This window comes from Littorina saxatilis, linkage group LG2, assembly GCF_037325665.1.
Source record: "Littorina saxatilis isolate snail1 linkage group LG2, US_GU_Lsax_2.0, whole genome shotgun sequence".
Classification (NCBI taxonomy): domain Eukaryota; kingdom Metazoa; phylum Mollusca; class Gastropoda; order Littorinimorpha; family Littorinidae; genus Littorina; species Littorina saxatilis.
In genome coordinates, this window is record NC_090246.1 from 18,179,791 (window position 1) to 18,194,165 (window position 14,375).

At 42.0% G+C, this 14,375-nt stretch overlaps 1 protein-coding gene across 1 annotated transcript in view; it reads left to right on the forward strand.

Annotated features, from left to right (window-relative positions):
- LOC138952199 (ADAM 17-like protease) overlaps nt 1–13,473 on the forward strand; it is a 33,403-nt gene extending 19,930 nt beyond the window's left edge. The window contains exons 9-12 of the mRNA XM_070323806.1: nt 6,874–6,954; nt 9,353–9,491; nt 10,351–10,461; nt 13,016–13,473. Coding sequence (XP_070179907.1) covers nt 6,874–6,954; nt 9,353–9,491; nt 10,351–10,461; nt 13,016–13,473 — 789 coding nt within the window. The remainder of the gene's footprint in view (nt 1–6,873; nt 6,955–9,352; nt 9,492–10,350; nt 10,462–13,015) is intronic.
- Nucleotides 13,474–14,375: the final 902 nt, after the last annotated feature.

A 14,375-nucleotide genomic window follows, 5' to 3' on the forward strand; every position in this document is an offset into this window, starting at 1 on the left:
CCAGCTAGACCAGCATTTGGAAGTCGACTCTGTTATCAATCAATCAATCAATCAATATGAGGCTTATATCGCGCGTATTCCGTGGGTACAGTTCTAAGCGCAGGGATTTTTTATTTTTTTATTTTTTTTATGCAATTTATACTGTTCAAAAAAAGAAACGCATAGTTGCTACTTGCCAAATTTGTTTTATTTGTCGAAAAAATTAACAGAAAATCCAATATTTAGATTATTTGTTTGAAATTTGGTATGGACACAGTTGAATGCACACACAGTTCATTTGCATCTTCAAATCAATCAGTCAATCAATACGATTGGGTGCCGAGGCTGTCAAGTCAGTAGGGGGTGTGACTGCCTTGAGCAGCAACAACTGCCCGGCACCTTCTGGGCATGGACTGGATCAGATGCCGGATATCTTGCTGTGGGATGGTGTCCCACTCCTCCTGAAGTGCCTGCAATAGATCGCGGTGATTTGCCGGCGCTTCTTCTCGCCTGCGCACACGTCTGTCCAATTCATCCCAGAGGTGTTCTATCGGGTTCATGTCTGGCGACATGGATGGCCAGGGAAGCACCTGGACATGGTGGTCGGTGAGGAACTGGGTGGTGAGTCGTGCTGTGTGCGGGCGAGCGTTGTCCTGCTGGAATATGGCATCCTGGTCAGCCAGAAGAGGAAGGGCGTGTGGGCGCAGAATTTCCTCCACGTATCGCTGGGCAGTTATGCGCCCTTGGACGTGCACCAGGGTGCTCCTTCCAGCGGTATTGATCGCCCCCCACACCATGACGCCTCCACCACCATGAACGGGTGCCTCATCCACACAGTTGGGCGCGTAACGTTCGTTTACTCTCCGGTAGACCCTCCTCCGACCATCATGTCGCTGGAGCAGGAAGTAGGACTCGTCGCTGAACCACACATGTCTCCAGTGATTCCGGACGGTCCAGCGAAGGTGCTGGTTGCCCCACTGCACTCGGTTCTGGCGATGGCGGCGGGTGAGGACAGCTCCTCTGTGAGGTCTGCGAGCTCTCAAACCAGCTTCATGCAGGCGGTTCCGCACGGTCTGGTCCGATAATCGGTGTGGCCCGGGGAGAGCCTGGACAGAAGATGAGGCCGACAGGAAACGATTCCGGAGGTGGCGGAGCCGTATGAAGCGGTCGTGAGCAGCAGTTGTCGCTCCCGCAGTGGGGCACTGCGGTTATGAAATTAAAGGCCCCTCCTGTTTTTGGAACCGCAGGAGCTTTCTAGTTTGCTGTTAAGTAGATTTTTGGTTCCTCTTTCCTGTCATGCTCTCTTTTTCTTCATGAATTCTTTTCTTTTTTCTGCCTTCTTGCTCATTCACCTGTATTTTTTCCAAAAATCTCTTCTCTTGCCGCTTGTCTCGCGATTCATGTATAGTTTAATCTGTTAGTGTTCTGATGTAAGTCCAGCAGTAGATAGGTTAAGCCTATTTTAACATACTGGAAACTGGTAATCTTCCAGTAGGTATTAATTTAGTTTTACTAAAGCCTGCTGGGACACAAGTAATGGGTTAGTGCATTTGTAAACAGGAATCGCTTGACAAGTGGCCCCCTTCATCCCCCCCTTCCTCGTCCTGATATGGCTCTGCGTAGTCGGCTGGACGTTAAGCAACAAATAAACAAACAAACAAGCAGTTGTCGCCCTTGGTCTTCCCGCTCGTGGCAAGTCAGCAACGGAGCCAGTGGCTTGAAACCTGACCCACAGTCTACTGATGGTGCTCTGGGACACGTGGAAGTGCCTGGCAATTGCACTTTGACTTTGGCCTGCTTGTAAACGACCCAATGCAATTTGGCGGTCTTCTCTGCTCAATCGGGCCATCTTTCGTCGCTGAATTGTCGTCTGATTTCTTTGTGGCGAACAATCCGCTTTTATGGGTTTTGGAAGACATGGTGAGAGCTCAATATTCCCCGAGTTTCACGAGATTACACTGAAGCATGACGAGTGGTCATGCCAAATGAGCAATTTTGACATTGTAGCCACTGATAACGCATGCGTCACGTGCAGAGCTCACTTGTGGCAATGGACGAAAGGTCGACGACCAGATAAACATTTTCTGCAGTTTGGTGGATATCCTTGTAGCCATATAACTAAATTAACCAAATATTACAAGCTATGCGTTTCTTTTTTTGAACAGTATATATCGCACACATATTCAAGGCGCAGGGATTTATTTATGCTGTGTGAAATGGAATTTTTTTTACACAATACATCACGCATTCACATCGGCCAGCAGATCGCAGCCATTTCGGCGCATATCCTACTTTTCACGGCCTATTATTCCAAGTCACACGGGTATTTTGGTGGACATTTTTATCTATGCCAATACAATTTTGCCAGGAAAGACCCTTTTGTCAATCGTGGTATCTTTAACGTGCACACCCCAATGTAGTGTACACGAAGGGACCTCGGTTTTTCGTCTCATCCGAAAGACTAGCACTTGAACCCACCACCTAGGTTAGGAAAGGGGGGAGAAAATTGCTAACGCCCTGACCCAGGGTCGAACTCGCAACCTCTCGCTTCCGAGCGCTAGTGCGTTACCACTCGGCCACCCAGTCCTAATAGGTATAGTAGACTACACTGAAATACGACTGCATCAGTTCAGTAAATGAATGGTTTCCGAATTATTATTTCAAGGCAACAACAATCGGAATCGAAAACGTGTAGGGTTAAGAACGTTCTTACCATGTATAAAACTTATTACCAGCCTGCCTCATGCGTGCAGACGAGCAATTTTTGACTCACATGCGAAGCAAAAGTGAGTCTATGTACTCACCCGAGTCGTCCGTCCGTCCGTCCGGACGTCCGGACGTCCGGACGTCCGGACGTCCGTCCGTCCGTCCGTCCGTCCGGAAAACTTTAACGTTGGATATTTCTTGGACACTATTCAGTCTATCAGTACCAAATTTGGCAAGATGGTGTATGATGACAAGGCCCCAAAAAACATACATAGCATCTTGACCTTGCTTCAAGGTCAAGGTCGCAGGGGCCATAAATGTTGCCTAAAAAACAGCTATTTTTCACATTTTTCACATTTTCTCTGAAGTTTTTGAGATTGAATACCTCACCTATATATGATATATAGGGCAAAGTAAGCCCCATCTTTTGATACCAGTTTGGTTTACCTTGCTTCAAGGTCACAGGAGCTCTTCAAAGTTGGATTGTATACATATTTTGAAGTGACCTTGACCCTGAACTATGGAAGATAACTGTTTCAAACTTAAAAATTATGTGGGGCACATGTTATGCTTTCATCATGAGACACATTTGGTCACATATGATCAAGGTCAAGGTCACTTTGACCCTTATGAAATGTGACCAAAATAAGGTAGTGAACCACTAAAAGTGACCATATCTCATGGTAGAAAGAGCCAATAAGCACCATTGTACTTCCTATGTCTTGAATTAACAGCTTTGTGTTGCATGACCTTGGATGACCTTGACCTTGGGTCAATGTCACATGTATTTTGGTAGGAAAAATGTGTAAAGCAGTTCTTAGTGTATGATGTCATTGCTAGGTTTAGGTCAAGCATGTGAGTCGTATGGGCTTTGCCCTTCTTGTTGTTTTTAAAATGAGACTGCAGTGCAGTGGTTCGATTGCCCTAGCCCCCAAGCAGTGTTGGGCGAATGTGAACAAACAAACGATGGGGATATAATACGTGTAGAGTTCAGAGCATTCTTACCGTTCATATATAGTACCAGACTTCCCGATGAGTGACGATACAACACGAGAAACATACCACATTTACTTTGAAAATGTGCTAACCGTAGCGTTAAGACCGTTCTTACCATGTATAAAACTTATTACCAGCCTGCCCCATGCGTGCAGACGAGCAATTTTTGACTCACATGCGAAGCAAAAGTGAGTCTATGTACTCACCCGAGTCGTCCGTCCGTCCGTCCGGACGTCCGGACGTCCGGACGTCCGGACGTCCGTCCGTCCGTCCGTCCGTCCGGAAAACTTTAACGTTGGATATTTCTTGGACACTATTCAGTCTATCAGTACCAAATTTGGCAAGATGGTGTATGATGACAAGGCCCCAAAAAACATACATAGCATCTTGACCTTGCTTCAAGGTCAAGGTCGCAGGGGCCATAAATGTTGCCTAAAAAACAGCTATTTTTCACATTTTTCACATTTTCTCTGAAGTTTTTGAGATTGAATACCTCACCTATATATGATATATAGGGCAAAGTAAGCCCCATCTTTTGATACCAGTTTGGTTTACCTTGCTTCAAGGTCACAGGAGCTCTTCAAAGTTGGATTGTATACATATTTTGAAGTGACCTTGACCCTGAACTATGGAAGATAACTGTTTCAAACTTAAAAATTATGTGGGGCACATGTTATGCTTTCATCATGAGACACATTTGGTCACATATGATCAAGGTCAAGGTCACTTTGACCCTTATGAAATGTGACCAAAATAAGGTAGTGAACCACTAAAAGTGACCATATCTCATGGTAGAAAGAGCCAATAAGCACCATTGTACTTCCTATGTCTTGAATTAACAGCTTTGTGTTGCATGACCTTGGATGACCTTGACCTTGGGTCAATGTCACATGTATTTTGGTAGGAAAAATGTGTAAAGCAGTTCTTAGTGTATGATGTCATTGCTAGGTTTAGGTCAAGCATGTGAGTCGTATGGGCTTTGCCCTTCTTGTTGTTTTTAAAATGAGACTGCAGTGCAGTGGTTCGATTGCCCTAGCCCCCAAGCAGTGTTGGGCGAATGTGAACAAACAAACGATGGGGATATAATACGTGTAGAGTTCAGAGCATTCTTACCGTTCATATATAGTACCAGACTTCCCGATGAGTGACGATACAACACGAGAAACATACCACATTTACTTTGAAAATGTGCTAACCGTAGCCTTGGAGTCTTCTTCTTCTTCGTCTGCGTTCGTGGGCTGAAACTCCCACGTACACTCGTGTTTTTTGCACGAGTGGAATTTTACGTGTATGACCGTTTTTTACCCCGCCATTTAGGCAGTCATACGCCGTTTTCGGAAGAATCCTTGGAGTCAATTCAAGGGGCAACACTCTGCACAGTCAATCTGTCGAAGCTCGATGAAGGTTTCGAATCGCAAATAACTAAGAGCACAGTCCTTTCCGAATTTAAATGAGGTCTGTATGAAAGATCATCACTTTTTAGCTTTAAGCTACTCTGGAATTTACCAACAGAAATTAAAACAAGAGTTTGCGTGTGACGAAAGCACGACACACTTGAGACAGCCCACACAAAAGTAGATCTGACACAAACCTGACCACACAGTTATCCTTTCCAAATGCGTGTAGCAAAATGTGCGTTTTGAATCTTCTTTTTTCTCTGGCGGTCCTGACAATATCGTTATTGAAACAATCCCAGTGCACTAAGGGATTTATAGAGCAAATCTCGACAATAATGAATTTTCTCGATTTGCTCTATAAATCCCTTAGTGCACTGGGATGTCTCAATAACTTAAATAATAATAATAATAATAATAATAATAATAATAATAATAATAATAATAATAATAGAACATTCATACAGGGCTTCCCATAGCTTGAAGCGTTTTAACCCATAGTTCGAGTGGAGTAGAAAACATAAACGAAAATAAGTATTTTTTGAATATTTTTGAAGTTAGAGCTCTGAAACTGTCCACATATCCTTAGCGGATTATGACTTTATTCAGTTATTCTGCAGAAAAGACAAATCCTGGAGAAAAACTGTCTTTTCTGCAGCATTTCTGCGTAATGTCATCTTTCGCCGAAGGTGCGTTTTTTTCTGCAGCAAAACATTTTACTGCAGTAAAATTGAAATCAAGAATGCTGCAGTAAAACGGTGCTGTTGTTTTACTGCAGAAAACCTGTTTATATTTTTTCTGCAGCATTTTGTACTGGCTCTTGGCGGATTATGACATTATTCAGTTATTCTGGAGAAAAACCGAAATGCTGGAGAAAAACTGTCTTTTCTGCAGCATTTCTGCATAATGTCATCTTTCGCCGAAGCAACGTTTTTTTACTGCAGTAAAACAGTTTTTCTGAAGCATAATGTACTTGGTTTTCTGCAGCATTATTGCGATTAACTTTTTCTTCAGAATAGTCTGTGACATTTTTTCTGGAGAAAAACGAATGACCTTATAAAGTAGCGTTTGTATTCGTCGCCCCCTGGGATAGTATAATAGTTTGTTCCGCAGTGTACCAATCAGAATTCGTGTAGCATAAGGGCATTATATTCAACTTCACAATGGCGGCCGAAGGTGAACAATTTCTGAAGCAAATCGAACACGAAGTGAACTACTGCGTTCGTCTGGGAAAACTGTGACAATGTTGCTGACAGGTGCCATTGTTTAATTTGAAACTTTGAACTTTCGGCGGAAAGGAAGTCAGACAGACAAAATACAGTCGTGTCACGCACAACTATTGGTAATTCTGGATGAGTCCATCTCTCGACAGAGGGGGGGGCTCACGTGCTCCAACATTATAATGAGCCAGTACAAAATGCTGCAGAAAAAGTGTAAACAGGTTTTCTGCAGTAAAACGGTGCTGTTGTTTTACTGCAGAAAACCTGTTTACACTTTTTCTGCAGCATTCTTGATTTCAATTTTACTGCAGTGAAATGTTTTGCTCCAGATCAAAAACAAAACCGTTTTAAAAAAAGAGCTTAGAATGTGGCTACTAAATTGCATCTACTTTTATTTGCACAGTTTGTAACCTTGATTGAACTCCCTCATATCAATGTTATAAAGTAGCTCCAACTTTTTATTTATTTAAGTGACTACCTTCACCATAACGTACCATAACGAAGCAGAATCGGTCAAACGTTTGCTCTTTGTTTTAGTCAATCTGAGCAGCTGTATAACCAATAAATAATGCTTTCAGATGAAGATCTACGTCCAATTTACCAATAAACGAGGGCATTTCAACTCTGACATAAACTGGGGTTACAATCGGAAACTTTATGTAAGTAAAACACACCTACGTGTGTGTGTGTGTGTGTGTGTGTGTGTGTGTGTGTGTGTGTGTGTGTGTGTGTGTGTGTGTGTGTACGTTGTGTGTACGGTGTGTGTGTGTCCAGTGTAGTTTTCTTGTTTCACACAATGTATGTTTATGGAATAGCCCGTCAAATGTGCTGTTACGAAAATGTGTGACTTATTCTTACTTTTCTCTCGAATGTTCTACTGCTTAATTGTATTTATTCTTGATGTGGCGTTTTTGAGTCACTTGAGAAAAAGTGACTCTATGTAATCGGTCAGTGTTAGTCTGTCCGGCCGGCCGGCCGGCCGTCCGGCCGGCCGGCCGTCCGGCCGGCCGTCCGTAGACACCACCTTAACGTTGGACTTTTCTCGGAAACTATCAAAGCGATCGGGCTCATATTTTGTTTAGTCGTGACCTCCAATGACCTCTACACTTTAACGATGGTTTCGTTGACCTTTGACCTTTTTCAAGGTCACAGGTCAGCGTCAAAGGAAAAATTAGACATTTTATATCTTTGACAAAGTTCATCGGATGTGATTGAAACTTTGTAGGATTATTCTTTACATCAAAGTATTTACATCTGTAGCCTTTTACGAACGTTATCAGAAAAACAAGGGAGATAACTAGCCTTTTCTGTTCGGCAACACACAACTTAACGTTGGGCTTTTCTCGGAAACTATAAAAGTGACCGGGCTCAAATTTTATGTGAGCGTGACTCCCAGTGACCTCTACACTTTGACGTCTGCTTTGGTGACCTTTGACCTTTTTCAAGGTCACAGGTATGTCTTGAAGGAAAAAAATTGAAATATCATATCTCTGAAACTATTCATCGGATTTGATTCAAACTTTATAGGATTATTCTTTACATCAAATTATTTACATCTGTATTGTGTTGTGAATAGCAATTTCTTCCTGTCCATCTGATGCCTCATATAATATTCAGAACAGCGAAAGTGACTCGATCGAGCATTTGCTCTTCTTGTTTTGTTTTGTTTTTACATTTAGTCAAGTTTTGACTAAATGTTTTAACGTAGAGGGGGAATCGAGACGAGGGTCGTGGTGTATGTGCGTGCGTGCGTGTGTCTGTGTGTCTGTGTGTGTGTGTAGAGCGATTCAGACTAAACTACTGGGCCGATCTTTATGAAATTTGACATGAGAGTTCCTGGGTATGATATCCTCAGACGTTTTTTTCATTTTTTCGATAAATACCTTTGATGACGTCATATCCGGCTTTTTGTAAAAGTTGAGGCGGCACTGTCACACCCTCATTTTTCAATTAAATTGATTGAAATTTTGGCCAAGCAATCTTCGACAAAGGCCGGGGTTTGGTATTGCATTTCAGCTTGGTGGCTTAAAAACTAATGAGTGAGTTTGGTCATTAAAAATCGGAAACTTTTAATTTAAAATTATTTTTTTATTAAACGATCCAAAAACAATTTCATCTTATTCTTCGTCATTTTCTGATTCCAAAAACATATACATATGTTATATTTGGATTAAAAACAAGCTCTGAAAATTAAAAATATAAAAATTATGATCAAAATTAAATTTCCGAAATCGTTTTAAAAACTATTTCATCTTATTCCTTGTCGGTTCCTGATTCCAAAAACATATAGATATGATATGTTTGGATTAAAAACACGCTCAGAAAGTTAAAACGAAGAGAGGTACAGTAAAGCGTGCTATCATAGTGAAGCACAGCGCAACCGCTACCGCGCCAAACAGGCTCGTCACTTTCACTGCCTTTTGCACTAGCGGCGGACTACGTTCAGTTTCATTCTGAGTTCCACAGCTTGACTAAATGTAGTAATTTCGCCTTACGCGACTTGTTTTCTTCTCTTTTTACATTTAGTGAAGTTTTGACCAAATGTTTTAACATAGACAGGGAATCGAGACGAGGGTGGTGGTGTATGTGTACGTGTGTGTAGAGCAATTCAGAGAAAACTACTGGACCGATCTTCGTGAAATTTCACGATATGTCTAAATTTCAGCTCAGGAAATAGTTAATCGAAAGTTGTCCAGAAATTGAAATTGCAAAAATAGACACGAAAGTTCTTTTAATTGTATTCTTTCTTTCCAAAAATATATATATATATGTTATGTGTTTTGAATTGAAAATGCACTCAAAGTTAAAGAAAATCGGTTTTGACAAAAATTGGCTTAATCTTCACATGATTCTCGCAGACCAGTCAGTCACGCTCAGTTTGCAGGTTAATCCGCTTACAAGGACTTACTAGTCTCGGTGATGACTGGTCAGTTTCAGAGTCGATCTTTCAGGCCCACAGATTGACAAAATGGTTTGATATCGCTCTCAACGTTTTAAGTCTGAAACTTTCTTCGGTGCATGCATGATACATTTGTTTTTGCCTCGTCTATTCTTCAGGCTTTTAGTCGGTCTCCTACAAACAATCGATTCTGTTTGGCTCATTTATTCACGAGCTACGCAATGTCTGACAACGTTCTTGGTCTGGCCTTCATCGCACCAGAGAATTTGAACTCAGCTGGTGGGATATGCACAGTTGGTGAGTTTTGGGGAAGGAAATTAGGACCAACACTAAATACCATTACCAATCCATTGACCACCCATGCAATTAATCAACAACATGCCATCGCAGAACTCTTATTGGTGTCAGCAGAACTTGTAGTCTCGTTCATTTGTTGTTGGTTGTGTGGTGTGGTGTGTGTGTGTGTGTGTGTGTGTGTGTGTAAAAGGTGAAAGTACTAAAGGCGAAAAGGCTCGTTCAAGAACATTAACATTGACAAACTAATGAGTTGTGATTAAACTTGCGCTGATAAACATCAAATCAAAAATGTCTTTCCCAAATTCCACAGCTGGATATTTTAGTACAGTGCATCGTTGTTGTCAGTGTATTTAAATGACTTGAGAACTCGGTTTAGTTGGGAAAACTTTATAATACAAGGATGAACTTGTATCGCTATGCTTTTGCATAATTGAGAATGTATGACAGCATGTGAGCCGTGTCGATTTATGGCCAGATTTGGCATGAAAATTTCGGAATCTGCAACAAGATTGAACAGTTAGTATAGAAGATGAGTATTTCCCAATGACAGCACCAATACTGAAACGATTCTGAGAAAACAGGGTCTATAGTTTTCACAATGTCAAATGTTGATAAATCACTTTGAAAAGTATCACTTTACAGTAAGAAAGATGATGACGACGACAAAAGTACATTGCACATTGCCTCTATGGCATTCAAACGTATCTAAAAATGCTGACGACCCAAACACGTTTTTGGACCAAAATGTTGTGCTGCCTCTGGTTATTAAAGCATGACGAGGACTAAACGCATAGCCATGGCTTATATTGAAAGCATGTTTGTGTTTCCTTATTATTGCTATTGCACGTGACGTTTTCAGATACTCAGCTCGAAGGAGCTAAGGCCTACCCAAGAACTGGCTGGAGTTCAACTTTAAACTCGAGGGGCCTGCCAGTCCTTTCCCTGCAGCATGAGCTGGTGGTTACGCACGGTAAGTTGTTCTCTCATGTTCTTCTTCTTCTTCTTCAGCGTTCGACGATGGCTGTGTCTAGATTCTTTGGCCCGTGATGTTCATGAAGTGGGCTGTCATTTCCAGGTCCTGAGTGCTGCCCCATAGCTTGGTGTGCAGCGATGTCCCTGTGGGCCAGACATGTTTCCTCCCACTGCAGTGGAGTTGGCAGGTCTGCAGGAAGTGGTCCGGTGTCTGGTCCGCCTCTCCACAATGGCACAGGGCCGACTGTCTGATGCCGATCCTTTTTAGGTGGCTGTTTAGTCCACAGTGGCCTGTCCGGAGGCGGAAGACAATGGTCTGCTCGTGACGAGTGAGCTGATGATGGCATCTTCGTGTGGATTATATCCATTGTTTTTCTTTTTGAAGGTGGATTTTTGCCTGTTTCGGATTAGGGTCCTGGCTTCACTGCAAGTGAGATTAGAGGGTTGCTGCTCAGTTTTGCTGCCCTCCTTTGCCCAATTAGACGTCTTTATATACTGTCCTGGTGAAGCCCTTCAGGACAGCTTGACGTTTGAAGATGAGACATGGCTTTGTGAAACGTTAAAATGTCTGGATCTGGCAAGCCTTGACAATTGAATTTTGATTATGCTTGGAAGATTTCTTTTTGAAGCCAAAACTGTATATTTGACCTTCATAATGGTGTGAATGGCAGAACGTATTCAAATGCTGTTTTCACTGAGGTTCTTCTTTTGCATACTTCTTTTTCTAACACTCTAACACTGATTTTTTTGCTCTTTTTCATGTATTGTGATCCCGAAAGACAGAACTTGGTAAGTAAAGAAAAAAAAGACAACTTCATTCAGTCATTTGAACGTTATCTTTTGAAAGACCGCATAAGAAATTGTGTTTTACTATTGTGGCAGATTTGATTGAAACCGGGGGCTGCCAGGGGATTGTGCAGGATGTTTCTTATTTACTCGTGATGTTGTTTGTCTGACCTCGCGTTGTGTTTTGTTTTGAGTGTAAGAATGTTTCCCGTTTCCCTCTCTTATCCCCGATGCAGTAGTATCTAGTATTCAGCTCTCATACGGCCAACGGCCTCTCTCTTGCGAACGAATGTAGCCCACACCGTGGTTGTACAGTTTAAAACATCATTTTTATTCTACAAGTGCATGGAATCAAACATCGCCACTCTCTCACGCAGACTCGTTTTCTTTCTTCCCTCGTCACTTCACAATTATTTCTGTCGTGCCTCAGTACTGTCGCTGACTGTCGTTTAAACAAGGGGGGTGATTATCAGGTTCCCGATTGACAAGGAACTTATTCAGACTTAAAGTCTTTATAACAGAACTCCCGCTTGACAAGGAGCTATTCAGTGCATGAAATACTATCACTATCAGATTCCCGATTGGCAAGGAATTTATACAAACGTTATAACAGAACTCCCGATTGACAAGGAGCTATTTAGTGCATGAGATACTATCAGATTCCCCTTGACAAGGAATTTATACAAACGTTATAACAGAACTCCCGATTGACAAGGAGCTATTTAGTGTATACTGCAAGGTTCCTAGTTCACAAAGAATGATTAACAACAGATCTAAGCAATAAATCCTTACGGTTAGAAATGAAGGCCGGCTTCCGATTAACGAAGAAGTCGGCTAAGGTTTACTTTTCCCGGTTAACAAGGAATTTGGTTATAATTAAAAGACTCCCGATTAACAAAGAGTGCCGCGCACTTGAAATCCAAAACATTATATAGACCTCAAATCTTTGGACTATTTCGCATAATCATGCGCTACAGTGAACTCTGACCCTGAATCACTAACTTCCGGCAAATAATCCGGTTCTTCCTCAATTTATACTACTCTATTTTCCGCTAACCGTCGTTAAACAACCATGTCCGTAAGCGACTATTATCCTAAAGAAACTTATCATTTTATCAAACAACTCCCGCACATCGATACTAACAGATTAGCAGCTGGTCGTCTGCGATAAAGTCACGTCTGCTGGAAGCGTCAGTGCTAAGCTGTTCTAAAAGCTAGCATCGTGCGTCGTAAATTACGTCACATACAAGATGGCGTAAAGTGCATGCGTACCAATGAAGTCACTCAAACACGCGCACGCACACTGAACATTATTACGTGGGCTGTAAGGCTATTCCCTCACACTATCATTCAAAATTTGAGATATTTGCAAAGGAATTGGACATATCAACCGTAAGTAGAGCTCTGCCTGAAGTGAGAGTAGTCAAGTTTTGAGCGTTTAGGGGAAAACTGTGTTTGTGTGTTTGTACGTGCGTAAGTGCGTGTGTGTTTGTATTTACACTGAGAACATATTGGTATCGCAAATGTAGTGCTTCCTGGGTAGTACTTTAAATAACAAACTACAGCTGGTTCCTTGGTTTGTGTAATATGACTATCTGTATTATTTTGTACAATTGGTACGAAACCTGTCTCACCTTGGTATCTAACGTGACTGTCTGTGTGATGCTGTGCAAATGCTAAACCGCTCACCTTTTCCCCTTGCTTTCTAATGTAACTATCTGTATGAAATAATAAACCTCTCATCCCTTTCTCTTGGTTGATGGTAGTGTGGAGGTTCGGAAACTCTCGTTTTGTTTCTCTTCTCTTGATGTGTTACGGACTCACTCTGGACTTTGTTTCTCTTCTCTTGATGTGTTACGGACTCACTCTGGACTTTGTTTCTCTTCTCTTGATGTGTTACGGACTCACTCTGGACTTTGTTTCTCTTCTCTTGATGTGTTACGGACTCACTCTGGACTTTGTTTCTCTTCTCTTGATGTGTTACGGACTCACTCTGGACTTTGTTTCTCTTCTCTTGATGTGTTACGGACTCACTCTGGACTTTGTTTCTCTTCTCTTGATGTGTTACGGACTCACTCTGGACTTTGTTTCTCTTCTCTTGATGTGTTACGGACTCACTCTGGACTTTGTTTCTCTTCTCTTGATGTGTTACGGACTCACTCTGGACTTTGTTTCTCTTCTTTTGATGTGTTACGGACTCTGGACTTTGTTTCTCTTCTCTTGATGTGTTACGGACTCACTCTGGACTTTGTTTCTCTTCTCTTGATGTGTTACGGACTCACTCTGGACTTTGTTTCTCTTCTCTTGATGTGTTACGGACTCACTCTGGACTTTGTTTCTCTTCTCTTGATGTGTTACGGACTCACTCTGGACTTTGTTTCTCTTCTCTTGATGCGTTACGGACTCACTCTGGACTTTCACTCACGGACACAACAGCGGATGACATTGTGACAACAACAGCAGTATACTGGCATGACAAACTTTATTTCTGTGTCTCTCCATCTTCCCTCCTCCTCTTCACCAACCCGACCGAGGCCGGTGGCTACAAGCCACAACATACTGACAATGTTGAACTACATCTTGTCAGTCTGTGGAGCCGAGACACGAACTGAATACTTATGCTGGTACCGGGATGCTATTTATACTGTCCGCGCCGACTGCACTGGAAGCGCTCTCGAATACTCCCCGAACGGCTGTCTAGAACCGTATGCTGGCCAAATCTGTGTTTGTTTAGGATCTTTGACAGCTGATAACTTTACAAAAAATGCACACATTAGAAATCGGTTTGTTGCTATAAAACCAGCATGAAAAATACTTTTAAACCATGTTATAAAATATAACTTTGGAAGTCCAGATCAAAAAGTAATTATGATTCATTACTCAGAACACATGACCGCTTAACGATCGAAGCCCAGCAAAATAAAGATTGCTCAAATAAAACACTCCCTGTACCCAATACAATTCACTCACTTACAAAATGAACTCCTGAACTTTCCATCCATGTGTCATACTTGCGGTAAAATGGAATTTATGACAAGTTATGTGACGTAAAACCTGACAAAGAAACACAGGTCGTCGAAATGACGAGTGACGTCACGCGGCGAGACAACGGTCAAACTGAGGAAA